Raw genomic sequence first — 18754 nt, forward strand, 5'->3', positions numbered from 1 at the left:
CAAAAACACACATCCATTCAGTGCTACATGTAATAATTAAGGGATATGTAAAATACCCACGTTGTGTATTGACTCTCGGATATGTTTTTTTTATCCTTATGAAAAAATATCCCTAGCATCGAGATAACGACATTAAATCAGTTTACTTTCATCTACGGCCATACTTCTGATTAATTCTTTTGTACACGGTCTATTGCAATGTACATCCAGAATACATTCTTAACTCGAAGCTGCTGCAAGTTTTACGTGGACGTTCAAGGACTTTCCTGACTGAACTTATATCCAATTCTATTTTAGAATTATCGAAATGACTGCCATTTTGTGTGTACCTTTAATAATAACGCTTGAGCGATTTTAGCTTACAGCCTAATATTACATTTCTGGTATGTATTCTCTATTTGACTTTACCAACAAAATTGATGTTTATACTTCTGTAAACATTAAGTCTGGGGCGTGTGAAGCCAGACCACTGTATACTTGCGTTAAAAATAAACGTGAATCAACTACTGTGTATGTTGTATATATATATTGTTTTGTGAAGTTATGTTAAATAAACTTGAAAACTCAAAGCAATAGGTGCTTGGGAATGTAAATATTTATAATAGTACACAAAAATATAATAAAAAGATATCATTGTGGAACTATATAAAAACAGATATACATTGTACTTATATGTATTTTTATCTAATTAACACCTTCCTTCATTCTATTATTTCCTTGTAACCTTTCACAGTTGATGTTGTGAAACACATTTGGCTTTTACAAGTGTTAAGTTATGTATCTGTGTGGTTAAACTATCAAAGTTCATATTACTTTGGAAAATGAATGTCATTTTATCTGTGCATTAGTGCGTGGTTATTTAGAATTTACAGATCTTTTTTGTATCCATGGTAATGGTATTATTAACAGTATAAAATCATTAGCAGCTAGTAACACAAGAGTATAAATGAGACTGGTGTATGTTCCCCGAAAACGACTTAATTAGACACAAAATTTAATCAAAGGCCAATGATTCTGTAATCAAGAAGTTGCAGGCACTGGATTTAGTATAATACACATTATCTTATTATGACCAATGTATACACAAAGTTTCAATAACTCCTAAATTATGAGAAAAATAGTTATAGTTCTTGTACATTGCACTTCTCCTTTTCGAGATTTATCTACCCAAGAAGTTTAATGTTGATATCTGGTAAAGTGTTTGCGATATGCTCCGGACAAATTATGACGAACAAACGGACGGCAGGATGGACAAAACGGCGACTGTATGCTTTCACTTCGGGGAGCATAAAATGCACAACAGTATTATAGTCTTATGTATGCAAAAAGATTTGTAAAATGTGTAAACGGTTTTGGTGTTGTAGTCCAGAAAAAAAGAGAAAAACATGTTCATTCGATCTCAAAATGATTTTCGATAAATAGCCAAAAAAATCCGAGAAAAACTTTTTGATTTTTTCAATATTTCTTCTTTTAAAACAAAACTATAGATACACAACTCTTTTAGCAAGAAACTTGGAATTTTATAGCAGAGTATCCACAAATTTTCGGTTAGAAGTCGTGATCAGTGATGGATCTGTGGAACGAGAAATGATGCACGGACGGAAAGATGGACGGACGCGCAAGCAAGGGGTCCATTGAAGTGTTCTCGGCGGAACAAGACGAGGCACTAGTACATAATACAGCGAAGGTTTTCAGAAGATGACAGATATGACATGTATCATAAAACAAAGAAATCTTAATTTTTATAAATGTTTAATGTCAATAAACAAAAAATGAAACAAATGACGTCACAATGATAAGTTGATGAGGCGATATTATTACTGGTACAGGTCACCGCGCACACTGGGTGTAGATTTCCAACTACAACATAACAATGTATTAATGATTAGAAAAATCGTATATTCATTGAGACTTATGACGTAAGGCTCATCAAATGTACAAAATATCTCAAGAGAGAAATCCTTGTCAAATGTCTGCTGAAATACTACAGATGACTGATAAATGTCTTCTTTGAAATTACAAATTTTACATATTGGCTACAAAGACAATTTATGTGAAGACTTTCATGAAAACTGTGTCAAAGTTCAAGCATCGAAGATACTCAACACCTCGAGAAAATATAGTTCACCAACGGAATCATTGAAATTATCCTTGTTGAGAAATAGGAAACAAATAATTCATTATTTGTGTCACTGAACGTCTTAGAGTGTTAAGTTAAACTTCTGAAACCTGAAAGATCACATGAAAACCAGTGCCTACGGGAAACCATAAAGAGAAACGGGCACTTAGGTGACAAATAGAAGAGAATGAGATAGGCATTATAAATTGTGATTAGGATAACATATACATTTTAAAGTTCCGAATAACAGATTCCAGCAATCACATACATAGGCTATGAAGATTTGTATGTAGTAAGTTACTTTTCAATAACAGCAAAATTAAGCAGTTTATAAACAACCATAAAGATAAAAAGGCAAAGGTATATCAGAAGACATCAAAATAACACTCCTTGATATATAACCAGATATAAAAAACTGACACGTAATTGTTATAAGGAAGCGAGATCATATCAAACACAACATGAGACAGATGCACAATAAAATAAACAATTAAAAACACACCGAAGGTATAGCGAGTCAACAGCTGGAAATGAGAAGAATTGGTACTCTATTGATTATTAATAAAGCAATAATAATTTATTTGCACACAATTTTCGTTTTGGGTTTTTTAATATGATTCCGTCACTGTAACAGGTGGTAAGCAGATACTAAAGCTTCTTTAACAGAATTACAACTTAAATAACAAAATACTTGTACACAGGAGATAATGAAATAAGACTATAGGAACTATAAAGGCAATGATACTCTATATACCACCAGATATAATTACCTGATCCATTTCACCAATAAACCCTGGCGATTTAGGACATTTTCCAATGATAAGTGGATTATTTCTTGATACCAGATTTCCTGTTAAAATAAAATGATAATAATTTATTGAATATTCAAATAGTTACATATTACATGTAAGAAGTAAGAAGGACAACAGTGATCTATGTGAAATTCATCAGATTTGTGTATAATTTAAATGCCTCTAACGTGTTTATAATAATCACGTTATATAGTAATACTCCATTAAAGCACCTGTTTTCTTGCTCTGTATATATGTACAAGCTAGACGCTATATATACTTAGTCGTATGAATGTCACTCAAAATTGCCATAAAATTTATGATTTATGGATGTTATAAAACGTATAATTCTTAAACAAGTTTCTCACAATTCTCTTAACAACGTGTTCAGTTCATCGCAAACAAATGGTGGCCGAAGGCATGTTTCGGCATGTCAACGTCGAATATCGTTTTATCAAAAAAATAATAAAGTGTCAACTCTCTGTGCCATTATGAAAATAGCAATTAGTTATCGAAAAACAATTTCTTTAATGTTATTCAGTACAAATGCAATTTAAACGAAGTGGTGTTACATGGAAATGTTTTAAGACTATGTATTGCATTATTATGGTATATGTGGTCACATATAAATAGTTCGATATTCTAACGAGACGACCAACGAGAGAGGTGTAGGCCAGTGTGACTTGTGGTCTACTGGCCCAATAATACATATTGAAGGTGTTATTGACCAATTAGGATCGCATGTAGACGTAATATATTCATCTGAAACAGGTCAGACTTCTATTCATTAAAAGACTTATCGCTGATTATATGTGTGCAAGTATACATAGGATCGCATGTAGACGTAATATACTCATCTGAAACAGGTCAGACTTCTATTCATTAAAAGACTTATCGCTGATTATATGTGTGCAAGTATACATGCACGATTTACTTGCTCCTTTCAGACAGGTTCAAGAGGTAGTGCTACTTGGCGGTGGTTTGGTGATAAGATAGTGTTTTTTTGCCGGTGGTTTGGTGACGAGATAGCATATGTTGTCGGAGGTTCGGTGACGAGATAGCATATGTTGTCGGAGGTTCGGTGACGAGATAGCATATGTTGTCGGTGGTTTGGTGACGAGATAGCATATGTTGTCGGAGGTTTGGTGACGAGATAGCATATGTTGTCGGAGGTTTGGTGACGAGATAGCAAATGTTGTCGGAGGTTTGGTGACGAGATAGCATATGTTGTCGGAGGTTTGGTGACGAGATAGCAAATGTTGTCGGATGTTTGGTGACGAGATAGCATATGTTGTCGGAGGTTTGGTGACGAGATAGCATATGTTGTCGGTGGTTTGGTGACGAGATAGCATATGTTGTCGGAGGTTTGGTGGCGAGATAGCATATGTTGTCGGAGGTTTGGTGACGAGATAGCAAATGTTGTCGGAGGTTTGGTGACGAGATAGCATATGTTGTCGGAGGTTTGGTGACGAGATAGCAAATGTTGTCGGATGTTTGGTGACGAGATAGCATATGTTGTCGGAGGTTTTGTGACGAGATAGCATATGTTGTCGGAGGTTTTGTGACGAGATAGCAAATGTTGTCGGATGTTTGGTGACGAGATAGCATATGTTGTCGGAGGTTTTGTGACGAGATAAGGTTTCTTGTATGTGTTTTGGTGACGACGAGAGAGTGTTTCTTGTCGGAGGTTTGTTGACGAGATAGTCTTGTTTGTCGGTGGTTTGGTGACGAGATAGTATATGCTGTCGGAGATTTGGTGGCGGGATAGGGTTTCTTTTATGTGTTTTGGTGACGACGAGAGAGTGCTTCTTGTCGGAGGTTTGGTGACGACGAGAGAGTGCTTCTTGTCGGAGGTTTGGTGACGAAATGGTGTTTCTTGTCGGTGGTGTGGTGACGAAGAGGTAGTGTTTCTTGTCGGAGGTTTGGTGACGAAATGGTGTTTCTTGTCGGTTTTTTGGTGACGAGAGAGTGTTTCTCGTCAAAGGTTTGGAAACGAAATGGTGTTTCTTGTCAGTGGTTTGACAACAACGAGAGAGTGTTTCTTGTCGGTATTCTGGTGACGACGAGATAGTGTTTCTTGTCGGTATTTTTTGTGACGAAGAGAGAGTGTTTCTTGTCGGTTTTCTGGTGACGAAGAGGTAGTGTTTCTTGTCGGAGGTTTGTTGACGAGAGAGTGTTTCTTGTCGGAGGTTTGGTGACGAAATGGTGTTTCTAATCGGTGGTTTGGTGATGACGAAAGAGTGTTTCTCGTCAAAGGTTTGGAAAATGGTGTTTCTTGTCGGTGGTTTGACGACAACGAGAGAGTGTTTCTTGTCGGTTTTCTGGTGACGATGGGATATTGTTTCTTGTCGGAGGTTTGGTGACGAAATGGTGTTTCTTGTCGGATGTTAGGTGACGAAATGTTGTTTCTTATCGGTATTTTTTATGACGAAGAGAGAGTGTTTCTTGTCGGTTTTCTGGTGACGAAGAGGTAGTGTTTCTTGTCGGTGGTTTGGTGACGAAATGGTGTTTCTTGTCGGAGGTTTGTTGACGAGAGAGTGTTTCTTGTCGGAGGTTTGGTGACGAGAGAGTGTTTCTTGTCGGTGGTTTAGTGACGACGAGATAGTGTTTCTTATCGATGGTTTGGTGACGAAGTGATAGTGTTTCTTGTCGGGGGTTTGGTGACGAGATAGTGTTTTTTTGTCGGAGGTTTGGTGACGAGATAGTATTTCTTGTCGGTTTTTAGGTGACAAAGAGAGAGTATTTCTTGTCGGTGGTGTGGTGACGAAGAAATAGTGTTTCTTGTCGGTGGTGTGGTGACGAAGAAATAGTGTTTCTTGTCGGTGCTGTGGTGACGAAGAAATAGTGTTTCTTGTCGGAGGTTTGGTGAAGAGAGAGTGTTTCTTGTCGGTTTCTTGGTGACAATGAGATAGTGTTTCTTGTCGGTGGTGTGGTGACGAAGAAATAGTGTTTCTTGTCGGTGGTGTGGTGACGAAGAAATAGTGTTTCTTGTCGGTGGTGTGGTGACGAAGAAATAGTGTTTCTTGTCGATGGTTTGGTGGCGAGAGAGTGTTTCTTGTCGGGTTTTTGGTGACAATGAGATAGGGTTTCTTGTCGGTGGTTTGGTGACGACGAGATAGTGTTTCTTGTCGATGGTTTGGTAGCGAGATAGTATATGTTGTCGATGGTTTGGTGACAAAATATTTTTTCTTGGGTAACGAGTTTTACGTTGCCTTGGTTTGTTGAGCGAGCTGTATTGCATATGAATTACGGTTGGAGGCCAATAGCAGCACACCTTTTTTACGTTATTTTCAAGTTGGTAGAAGGAATGGTGTTACCTGTGAGTGATTTGGACAGGCTTCGGTCATTTACACTGCCACTAAACTTGTTGGCCTTGTAAGTATATATAATATCAGCCCACTCATTGTCCTGAAAACAATGTTAACAACTTAGAAACTCAGGAACAGTATTAAGACACCTCTACCTAAATTAGAAATCTCGTGATTGAGAGGAATACAATTACGTTACAGAAACAGCAAAGAAAATATTGACATCTTAACGCAATAAAACTATGACAAAAATAAGAGCAAATGAAATATTTACGTGGAAAATAAGACCATTTGTCGGGAGGGGTAAAAGTTATGATATTTCATTTCTAATTAAGAGAAAAAACATAAAATAGAAATCTTAGTAAAGATAAAAGAATTGAACATGTTAATAATTTCAACATACTAAAACACGTTTTTACCTTAATATCTCTCAATATAACAGGAGGGACTTTGGTATTATCTGTGTTGGCTTTAAATGAAATCTTGTTATTGTCACATGCAATTTCCACGCTGGTTGGTCCATCTGGTCCACAATTACTGACGATGCTCCTTCCACCTGTTCTGCAGCTTCCTTTGTCCGCACGTACCCTCATCCTAATGGAGAACGTGCGACCAAGGTATCTATTTTGGAAGCCCCACAGAGAGATGTACCCGTTTTCCCGGAATACAGCGGTGTTGTTTCCGGTACCAGCAACGTTCACCTGGCTGAAAGCGAGCCCTCCACCTGACACATCCTTGATAATCCCACCGTCAAACGTCAGCTTAAACTCTGGCTTGCAGTCTGTACAAAATCATATTATTAGGTACATGGTCGTATTTAGATTTTAAAAAGCCCTTCTAATTATATGAAAACATGACAATGGAAATGAAAGTAATACTGGAATGTAGTAGCTCAGCATAGTCAGACAAACTTAACAATATAGAATGAACAAATATTCTTTCAAAAATGTTCATATACTTCAAGTATTCGCGTTTTTTTAAATTAACGTTAAAAAGCAAATTATGATGAAAAACTCTTAAAAAGATAAACGGCAGTTTTAATATTGGTGGTAATAAATCATGGATTATATTATTAGGTTCGTCCAAAAAGACCCCCAACACAGATACATGTAGGGCAGTTAGGAACCGTATTTGAAATTACAAATCTATACTGAATGGATAACGGAGGACAGCTAGCTAGCTATACTTATAAAGTTTTGTTCATGTTATTATACTACTTGGATAACTATGCATGTTGCAATAGTACGAACTCATTATACCATCATTAAAATGTCCGAAAGTGTTTTATTATATTAATTCCTTGTACCGGAATTTTGCAACTGCATAATTTTATTTAAAAACACTTACGGCTACTGTAGTCGTAATTGCGTGAGTATGTATATCATGGCCTTAAACATGTAAGGACAATGACTGAGTCTTCAGGTGCATAAAGCTTCTATTCCTAGTTGAATCTAAAACTTAACTCATATTTATATGAACCTCATAACAACCAATGAGAAACTCGATAAATACAGTCTGTACTGTATAAGTCAAACGATTCGAGGGGATCCTTGATACACAGATGGAATCCCAAACCGGTTTTAAACGGCTCTGCCGATAAACAAAAAATATAGTACAAGAAGTCGAGTCTCATTCCTTACGCTGTTCTACTATGTGATCTTACTTGGCGTGGATTTCGTTGTTGGCCTATGTCTGGTGGTAGTCTTACACTTGCACTCCGAGTGTTTGTACATATACCCGACAGGACATTTTTTCAAGACCAATGAACCTCGCTGTAAAATCCAGTAGACGTCTTTCCTCGACTCTACTTCTAGAGTTGGACATCCACCTATAACATATACCAGCAAGTTATCAATGTAGAGGACAAAACCTCTTTCCTTTTATGACGTAACGTCGTTGTACTCTATTATGATATCACAATCGATTTTGACTGGCACAGTCAATGAAAAAGGTTTCAAGGTATTTACACCAGTGACATACATGTATACGAAAACTACTACATTGGCGAATTCACTGGACAACAGCCTGATTATGTCATAAATACATGTATGCTATTGTAGCAAGTGCCTTGACAAGCTGTCTTACAGTGAAATGAGAGTATCAATGAATATCATCAATGGTCATTCCTGACCAAAGACAATGAAGCACAACACTAAGATTAAAACACAGTGACCAGTACAATTAATTGATTAATAAACGCAACAAAACAAATATGCCTACAACACCTGTCTTCCTGAGTGTGGACGACTGAAGGGTTTCACAAGGCTCTGAGCAGGTTGTGTCCCAGATACATTCTCCAGCGTCAGAACTGGTCTGTGCGAATCGCTGTCCACTTGGACAGCATGTAGGGACAGATACTCCGGCGAAACATTTGTTGTAAGTGCCACACCCACCATGGCTGCTGTAGTTAAAGTATCCCTTCTGACACGGATCTTCAAGATAAACATACACGTTTATACACATCAATTAATAAGTACAGGTATGACAAATAGTTAACACAATGATTCTTATTAAATTTAGATTTGAAACATACAGACAAAACAATCTGAGACAACCTTTTAGTGTCTGAAACGATCGAAGTAGATAAACCGAAATACTATAAGCTGCATAACAAAAACAACTTCTTGGGATAAATTACCATCAAAGCAGGTAACATCACTAGGATCACCACAGCGTTGTGTATTAGGATCCCAGAAGAGTCCAAATGGACAGTGCCTTGATACAGCTTGCATTTCATTTTCATTTGATGAACACTGTATGATTTTGGAGCAGTCTCCTGGATGTGGAATGAACGTTTGGTCTTTGATTGTTGACTTCAGGAACTGCATGCACAACACTACAAAACACAGATTTCATCTCAGATTACTCACATTACGTAATGAAACTTTGGTAAGAAATATTGTATAATTATATTGACTTGTCTGTTAACGTCTACTGAAGAGCAAGTTTACATTTGTCTGTAGTTTGATCAGGTTAAGTGATATTGTACTATTAAGGAAATTGTTTATATGGTTTTGGTACTAAAAGATTACATCAGACCTGATTGTTGATCTTGATCAATAATGTATTGTTGAATGCAAATAAACGTACCTTTCAAATCGTATTCTATCTTCAGTTTTGATTGTTGTGTTGTTGATAAAGACGTCGTTCTTGTTGATGAAGATGCAACCATAGGTGTCGAAGTAGTTCTCTGGGACCTTTTTCTTGGCGGGTTTTGACTACTAGAAGCTCTGTTATCCCTTGCCTGCATGCCATTAAACATTTTGGAGTCCATGGATCCCACAAAAAACGGCAAATGTTCCATAAAATTTGCATTTCCCGGCATTCCGTGTCCAGCAGCTTGAAAAAGGATGGTGTTCGTTTTCTTTGGCTTTGATTTATTTATATCTTTCTTAACCGATTTTGAATGTTTGTTCCCTCTAGGTGAATCATATTTGGTATCTACCATTGATGTCTGTGCCTTACTTTCACTTGGTTGACTGACAACTTTCCGTGTTTTAGGAGCTGCTGTTGTGTAGACAGGCGCATTTGTCGCCGTTTCGAATGGTTTATCAACATTTTGCAATGTCTTTGGCTGTACAAATCTGTGTTTTACACCTGCGTCTTCATTTGAAAATGGACTTGACATATGATTGAAAAAATAAGGAACTTCAAATAAAGTTGTTATTGAATTTCCCGACTTTGGAATGTTGGATCTAGTTATTTTTGCTGGTGGCTGAACACTTAAATTTGATTGAGGCTTCTGTGTCTTTGTTTGGACAGGGAAATGAGATGGAAACTCTTTTGCTTCCGGTTGGGCTTCGGAGATAGGTTGATATTCCTGTGTCCGCCTTTCGATATTAAATATAGATGTAGGTTGCTGCGGCTGCTTTTGGGTATCGAAATTTGATGAAGATTCTGGTGTTTGCTTCTGGACGTCGAAATGTGATGAAGGCTCTCTTTTTTCTGCGTTGACATTATCTGATGCACCATACGTCCCCTTCGGAGGAGGAGCTGGAGTAGAAGAAACTGTAGGAAAGGTCATTGTAAAAGACGAATCAATTATGATTCCTTGATATGGGGAGTTATTGTTACGTACACCAAACATGTTAAGTAAATCATCATTGTTTGCTAATGCAGGGCTTTGTACTGGAACGGGTTCTATAGGAGTTGAAGGCTCTGTATGGACACCGACACCTGCAGTGATTCCTGACTTGACTGGCTCTTGTCTCCCATATCCTTTGCTTTGAGCTATACTGCCTTCCTGTTGGTTTTGGTCAGAAGGCATGCTTGCTGAAGCCTCGTTTGTCTTTGAGGTTTCAGTATATGGGTTTATGGAAGATGGCACGATGAAATCGCCGAGCTGTCTCCTTAAGTTGGTAATATTCTTTTTCAGATCTTCACTCATTAGGTTTGTCACGGGCATGATATCATAGCCAGCATCCAAAACACTTTCTTTACCCTGTAGGTATTCAAACATATGAATAAATTTATATACTTAAATCTATTGTATCAACAATAACAAGAACAATAAAGAAAATAATACCGATCTGTCAACATAAATAAATGCTGTTATTTCAAAGACAATTTGATGAAATTAATGTTTTTTATTTTGTTTAATGTTAAAGGTATTTGGCATTTACTAGTCGGGAAATATTTGCTGTCACATGATGTTACGAAATTCTTGTGAAAGGTCTAAGGTTTCACAAACGATAAACTTCATTATTCTGATACTCAGTGAAATTAATATGTGATATTGGACATTTATTCAGAGAGAGAGAGAGAGAGAGAGAGAGAGAGAGAGAGAGAGAGAGGGATATATATATATATATATATATGATAATCAATGAAAATAATATTTAGACATATATTCAGAGAGAGGAAGGAGGGATTTACTGTGATGGCCCTAAAGGTCTCTCTCTTCATACAAAGCTTTCCAGCATATATTCTAGTATAGACATAAACTCTAAATTATGGCTATGACAATAAATACTTTACCTTCCTTATATTTATATTGCTATTACGTGAAAAAGGAGTTCAGTATTACGCTTTTCATACTTCAAAAGACTTTGTCGTTTCGCCTGAGAGTGAATATCGATATGTTCTTTGTTCGAACACGTTTACCCTATTAATAATTAGCTAAGATGATTGATGAAATCATTCGTTTCAGTTTTTCACATTCAGGTATGCTTTTAATGCGCACATGTCATTTATCCTGTATTAACCTGACCCCCACTCTATCATAGGCACATTGTGGATAAATAGATTTGACAGGACACCTAACACTTATCCTATGTATCTATCATGCCTTGGAATAACCTGCCTGTCAAAAATTGTATCACGTACAAGGAAATAGAGAGGAAACAAATGAGACGTAAATTATTACCTTATACAGTTCAAGACATTCTTGTAGTGAACTATTTGTTCGTGTACATAGATTTACCAACGATCACGTGATGAAATTCATTATCATCATTTATAGCCATAAGAAACAATTAGCCCATGACTTGTTAACAGTAATGTCCCATTTATTAACTTATATATTCAGTGATATACAATTAGTCTGTTTATTTCCCAATATACCTTATAAACAAGTCTATTTGTCCTCGTATATAATCCGTGAAATGTATTACTCTATTTAATGCAGTATTAATGCAGACATCCAATAAACCACAAATTGTGTATTACTTATCATATATAATGTGTGAAATTAATTAGTCTATTTGTTAACATAAGTAGTCTTATGATCAAACCGACTATTTTTTATCATATGTGAAATCCCGTGAAAAACTCTTTTCCTATATAACGCATCAATCTCAACTGTTTAGTAAAATAAGGGACTGTACTAGGCTACTATTACAACATGAAACTACATATTGATTATGAGTTTACGGTTAACTGTCACATTAAACATCAACTTAAAATAATATAATTTCATTTCCTTCTCTAACCTCGAGACACAGTTTCTTATAAAACATTTATCCTTCAGATTATTTATTGCTGTTACCTAACTTCAGAATTCAGATACATGCTAAGTTATTTAGTCTCTAATAGTGCCTAAAAGGGATATCAAACGTAAATAAAACAAATATCGTCAATATTAAGGCCAAGCGTAACTAAATAATATTTGACTAAGAGAAAAAATTAACAGTGCCACCAACACAATGATTCCAAATAAATTATGGAAACCACCCACACTCGCCAATCACTACCCAAGCTTTATAATCTCCCGAAACTTATTGCTACAAACTTATTTATTACTGTCTCAGATTTAATATTTGTAATGATATTTTGTTCATTTTTATACCACTGTACAATATCACATCTGTGAAAAGTGAGTTCCATTATTATTAAGGTATCAAATCAGCTCAACATTACTTGTGTTATTAAATTTTCAATTATATGTGCTTTTCTATTCCAATTGTATATATAGCCTAGATATGTAGTTACAATTGTGTATCATTTAATACTATGACAGACGTGATCAAGAAATAAACAATCTCTGATTATATAAACTCCTGTTCAGTTTAAATAACACCAAACAAAAACAAACGAATGATCCGATATCATTAAACACATTTTTTTGAAAAATCGTATATTTACACGAGTGTACACTAAGACAAACCCTTTTGCATATGTACATGCGTGCTTAGTCTTAACATTTAACATGTGTACGTGTTCACACAACAAAGAGGTGCAGGAAATAGTATGTTTTTAGAACGAGGTTTATCGAAATGGGTAAAATGACGAAATGTTGCTTGTAAATCATAGTGCAGAAAACTCGCGAGAATAGTTGAGAATAAATCCATCAAACGCTACTTCATGTGACGCGTCCTATAACAAAACACTTATCTATATATATATGTCAGCTTTACTTGTCAGGTAATGACATATAGTCCACCACAGCTAAATCATCAACTGGTCAGTTATGCGAGAAGTGACGTGTCCAGTTATACATTGTACCATATATACTCGTTACATATTTGTTCACAGGTAAAACGGAATATTAGACCGAGACAAGCTACATTTACCTAGTCTTGACTAATCATGATTTGCGCATAATAATCCGGAAATGCAATTTGGTGCAACTGTTCATTCTTATATTTAGCTATTATGATTGATAGGAATATTTATGTGATGAGAGTTTTCCATATTGTGAAATTATTATCGATCGTATATATATCGCCATAAAGTTACATTTAACTTTCAATTACAATGACTTCCACATGGCTTATTTATCTGATCAAAGGAGAGAACTCTTTTATTCAGGAAGTCATGGATCATGGGTGTAATCTATATGAATAATGACTATTAACATCTGTAAGGCAGTAAGCGAAATTATGTTGTCTTATTTTTTCATTTATATTAATATTATTATAACATTATTTTATAGTTATGTTGGATAACATTTTAAGTCGTAAGTAAAAAGATTTTTTAAGGAAAAAAGGGTGTGTTCAAAAGACAAACAAGTTATCATGAACTTGTTTGTCTTTGTACAATCCTTTTAATACAACTTGAGTATTTAGAGTAAACGGCATAGTGGCCAAATGATTGATTAAATTGTACAGCACAGCTGTTTCTTGCTTCTTGGACTCGTCGGTAATACGAAGGACCTAAATCGTGAAGCCTAGGATGCGGATAAGGACAATCAAAACATTCAGATCTATCTTAAACTACTTAAATAATTTACATATGTTCAAATTCATTTCCACGAAAACTGTTTATCTGATTGATTACATATCTGCTTTGTTTTGTATTTAAAACATACCTTTAAATCTTTTGAAGACGTACTCTTTGTATATGTCGCTATTGTAGAAAAGGCTGTAGGATCAATCGGATTTTCGATACTGACTCCATGTGTTTCATGTGAGGATATTTTCATAGTCGATGACGATTTCAAGGCGTTAATGGTATAACTTTCAGCTGTTGACGAAATGGTTGGCTCGACGGTTTTAATCCCTACAGTGCTTGAATAGTTTTGCGGTTTTGTAGACCACAAACCAAAGAATACACTTGTTTTAGTTTGATCACTTGATGTTTTTCCCTGAGATGTATCAGTTGTTGGTTTTATAGAAGGTACAACCTCAATAGTGCTGGATTCTTTCACAAGATTGTTGTCTACCAAAAGGGGTGATTTTGTTTTATGTACAGGTATTGATGTGGTTGTTAGATATGGAACCAGAGGAGAATCATACAAATCATGTTGTTTTCCTTGCACATGATAGCGTTTGCTAGAGGGCGGTCCGCTTTTAAGTGAGTCTAATGGCAACGTGGACGGTGTCACTTCAGTTGCAGTAGTCAATAATGTTTTTAAACCTGGTGTCATTGTTGATTCTGATGGGGTTATCGGTGGTGTAGTGGATGTTGGGATTGTTGTTTCAACTGTCGTTGTCATTCTACTACCTTGAAGCTCTTCTTTGGGACTCATGTCGATTGTGTTTCCTTTATTCATTCCATCAGTTAACTCGATCATACCGAAACTTTTTGGCGAATCAGTTGTTTCTGTTCCAGTGGCAGGGATTTGATTCAAGTTAATTGGAACCCCTGCTTGAAATCCAGATTGTTTTAGAGCATCCATCATTTCTTGTAAAGCTGGCGGTATAACGTTTTTGTTCTTTCTGACAACGGGTTGCTCTGACATAGTGGTTACTGTTGCTTTATTTGTTGTTTCCTTGGTAGTGTCCGTCATGGTAGTCTTAGCGACACTGTTGTAAGCTGTAGGAGTTCGTGTGTCGGATGTGGTACTGGCGATAATATTCTGCTTACTCGCAGATACTGGGGAGCTTTGTCGTCGAGTAGATGAAGATGAGGCCGTTGAGGAAAGAGTAGATGTGGACGTAGCGGTTGTCATTGTCTCTGTGGTTTGTATTGGTAGATATTTTGATCTAATGATGCTGAATGCATTGATATCAAATATTCTCATTGGTTGCTCCTCGGATAGTTTTGAAGTAATTACTGGTTCAGTTGCGTTGTTTTTTTCAGAAGTACTTCCTTTTCCTGTATTAGTTGCCGCTTCCGTTGTTGACATAGTCTTGTTATTAACAGGGATCTGTTCTGTGACAACATTATTTCGTGTCGGGATTAAAAACATATTGAAATTAGCAATTGTTCCATTTTCCAATGATGTTACGTCCTTGCTCGGAGTAGGAGTCAATTTAGTGACGCTTTCCTTTCTGAGAGGACTTTCTGTCGTGAATATAGGCTTACTACCTATAACATACCTAACTGGTTTTGGGTTAAATGGGGAAGCTATTACGGCACCTTTAGAAATCGGGATTGTAATATCATTTTTGCTCGCATGTGGAAATTTCGCTTTAACTTTTCCAGAATTCTCACCTTTACCGGAATTATTTTCATGTCTTGTACTTTTCTTGTAGCCATTATCGTCATCAAATCGTGATTTTGATATAGACACATGATCAATTATAGATTGGTCTGGTCTGGACGATATTCCCTGGTTCTGTGGACGTAACCACGTCATTGATACATAATTACTAGACACGTCCGTCGACTTTTCTAAGTCTGAAGTTTTTGTGTAACCATTGGAGTAAGCTTGCCCTTGCACAACGTCTACAGACTCTGCATCGCTCCTAGTAGGTTGCACCGACGGCAAAATTAAACTCGTTGTGCTTGGTTGTGGCCAGTCCTGGAGCAATGGACGCTGGCTTGGAGCTATACGTAATCCTAAACTACTAGCGGCTGGTCTCATATTGACCCCAATAATAGGCCTTTTCGATCGTATGGGATTTCCCAATGGGCCCATATTTTGTCTTCTAGAAGGTAAGGGTGACGCTCTATTTGAAGATAGTGACTGCATTTTTGAATTAATTTTCTTTCTAATTGGTACTGACGATGACATCGCTCTAACAAGTGGACCCGTAGGTGGCAATGACGACCAAGACTGTTTCAACGCTTTAACTGGCAAGGCTGTCGCGGCAATGTTACCATTGAGTGGCATAGATGGTCGTTTTGAAGTTACAAGTAATCCCCCAGGTAATAACGGTATTGATTTATATCCAATAGGACTTTGTCTTGGTTTTCCCAAATGCTGCATTTCTGCCACCATGATGTTTCTTGTTGTCGGCATTGGGCGTTTGGTAGGATTCAATCCTGGTGTTGGTATGATGCGTCGACCAGGAGGTGGGCTAGGTCTTGCGGGCATGATTTGATTTGGTTTCATATGTTGTCTTCTTGGTGGCTTTAGCCTGTTGTGTTGTTCTGGGGTTTGGTCTGGTCTCAAGGGTCTTCTTGAGTTCGAAATTAAACCATTGCTTTGCCTTTGAGTTGGTTTTGATAATCTACTTTGACCATTGACAGACTTTGGTTTCATGTTTTGTCTTGATATTTTCCTCAATTCCATACGTTCTACAGGTGGTGTCATGATACCTATCGAATGTCGTAGATGCGCCATTGGCTCATTATGCCGTCTTGTACTGATCTTACCATTCTCCTGCATCTTTTTGGCCTCTACTTGCACAGTCAACGGGTGACGTCTTGGATCACTTATATAGATAGGTGGAATAGGTGAACGATTAAATCCTGGGGTCGGCTGTTCCCCGTTGATACTTGTTGGACGAGGATTGCTCTGCTTCACAATTTGCAAATTATCTGGTGACATCACTGTAGGACGTGGTGACGGAAGGGGTGCTTTATTGATACGCACTGGGTTATTAACAAACTGTCGGCTCTGCGGAATCTCAGCAAGCCCACTTGTTACTATTATTTGATGACGCGCATGGCCGCTTTGAAGAGGTGGTTCACTTCTTCGAGTTGGGCTTAGTTGTGGCATTACACTTGGCAAAAGGTGTCCATCTTGAGGTATTCTAACTGGCAAAGTGCTTGGCAAGGAACGCGTGTACTCTTTGTTTGTTGTGGTATGTTGCCTATTCATTCCAATGCTATTTTCGTTAGGAGTCAATGTCATCATGTTTTCAAGGACATCAGGCGATGACATTGCCCCATTACTCCACTGTCCGTTGGTTAAAGTTAAAGCACCATCACTACTGAATGTTTTGAGACCTCCTTGTTCCCCAGCAGTGTTTCTCTTGGGTTTATTAAGGTCGTTACTGTTTGCTATTCCTCCAGCCTTTCTGCTGTTTATTGTCTGCTGAAACATTCTTGTATTTTGTCTGCTGATGACTTTATTAGAATTTTGAGGAAACGTGGAATGAACAGTGTTTTTATTATTATTGATATTTTGAAACTGTCCTCCATTTTGCTTTATGTGATTGCTGTTTCGTGGATGGCTGTTTATCGATGGTTGTCTTTTGTTTACATTATTGCTGTTAAGCTGAAAATATTGACGACCTGTTTTGCCATTCAAATTGTTGCGTTGAGGCTTCTTTTTTGAAGGTTCATTTCCCCGGGTATTGTCTTGCTGTCTTGCTGGGTGTCCATTTATCATATAGATATATTCATCACTCCTATATACTGGTCCTTGTCTGGCATTGTTATCAAATCCCTGACGATTCATGTTTCTTTGCCACTGACCCGGTCTCTTTCCATTTGATAACTGCATCCAACCAGGTACCTCAAATGGTTTAGATACTACGGCAGATTCTACTCTGTACTGTGGTTCTGGCGTGGTAGTGGGTAGATATTCCTTAACTGTTAAATTGTCTTTTTTCGGAATTTCAATTTTAGGTAATACAGGCATACTAAACGATGGGGATATTTGCAAGACGGATCGAGGCACTGCTTCTCCTGGACGATTTCGAAAAGTATTTCCAGTTTGGCGTTCAAGGAACTTGCGTATTATTCTCTGTTCCATCTCCCGTTCTAAATTTTGACGAAAATTAAATGCATTTGCGGAATCACTGATTACCATACTTTTCGTTTTGTCTTTTTGTCCCTCTGAGGTAGAGTTTCTAAAGAAACCTGCATTTCGAAGTCTTCTAAAATTGGTTTGTGGTAAAGAACTTCTCCTTTGAGCAGTTATATTGTTTGAATAACACAATGTTATCACTAGTATTGCATAAATCGTCGAGAAGTAATCCATTTTGTTTCTGAAATTTGACAATGAAAAATGTTAGCATGTTCTTTAAAAACATTCTTTAGTCGTACACAATAATATCTCCATTAGTAAAAACAATATCAATAACATCATTTAACATAAACTATGTTGTGTATCTGTTTGTATTTGTTGAATTCCTTGTGTAACATTTGAAATTAAATATATAAATGGCAATAATTAGGAAAACAATGAAGAAAAACAAACATGGAATTATGTTTCCTGGCATACTGGTATCGATATTCACGAACGCCTGAAGATATGTCTTATTTTTGTATTCTTAAACTCTACTTTAATCTAATTCTTTGTAGTAAATATCCTGTTTTCAGTTATACGGAAGTATGAATATTCTGGTATTTTGAGGCGTATAGTCTGTTATGCATCCATAATATAACGACTACCGGGAACGTTGTGAATTAGATGTGTTGGAATCCAGATTTGTCTTGTAAAAGTAAATTTATGTCCTTATTTGTACCATAATATTGGTAACGTCGTTATATATTTTGAATAAAAGTGTTATATCTAACGTGCAACTTAATCTCTGAAA

The 18754-nt window shown here is 36.7% G+C and overlaps 1 protein-coding gene across 1 annotated transcript; it reads right to left on the reverse strand.

Annotated features, from left to right (window-relative positions):
* Positions 1 to 1830: 1830 nt before the first annotated feature.
* On the reverse strand, positions 1831 to 17967 carry LOC132545478 (mucin-2-like). Its single transcript, XM_060209160.1, has 9 exons — positions 13966 to 17967; positions 9309 to 10659; positions 8857 to 9054; positions 8444 to 8650; positions 7882 to 8046; positions 6638 to 6999; positions 6228 to 6318; positions 2890 to 2969; positions 1831 to 1860 (listed from the first exon to the last, which is right to left on the reverse strand). Exons 1-9 carry the CDS (start codon positions 17965 to 17967, stop codon positions 1831 to 1833), a joined length of 6486 nt encoding a protein of 2161 aa, XP_060065143.1.
* Between the last annotated feature and the right edge of the window lie 787 nt (positions 17968 to 18754).

Source organism: Ylistrum balloti, unplaced genomic scaffold (assembly GCF_031769215.1).
Source record: "Ylistrum balloti isolate Yb309-2 unplaced genomic scaffold, AGI_CSIRO_Ybal_v1 Utg369850, whole genome shotgun sequence".
Lineage (NCBI taxonomy): Eukaryota > Metazoa > Mollusca > Bivalvia > Pectinida > Pectinidae > Ylistrum > Ylistrum balloti.

What these genes read in the sequence shown, in the direction of transcription:
- LOC132545478 (XM_060209160.1), bottom strand. Translation starts at nt 17,967, where the DNA reads ATGGAACAGAGAATAATACGCAAGTTCCTTGAACGCCAAACTGGAAAT. An exon ending in CGTCTTCAAAAGATTTAAAG is followed by an intron (nt 10,660 to 13,965) that starts GTATGTTTTAAA and finishes GAATACCTACAG; the next exon opens with GGTAAAGAAAGTGTTTTGGA. An exon ending in TTATATTGAGAGATATTAAG is followed by an intron (nt 6,319 to 6,637) that starts GTAAAAACGTGT and finishes CATTGTTTTCAG; the next exon opens with GACAATGAGTGGGCTGATAT.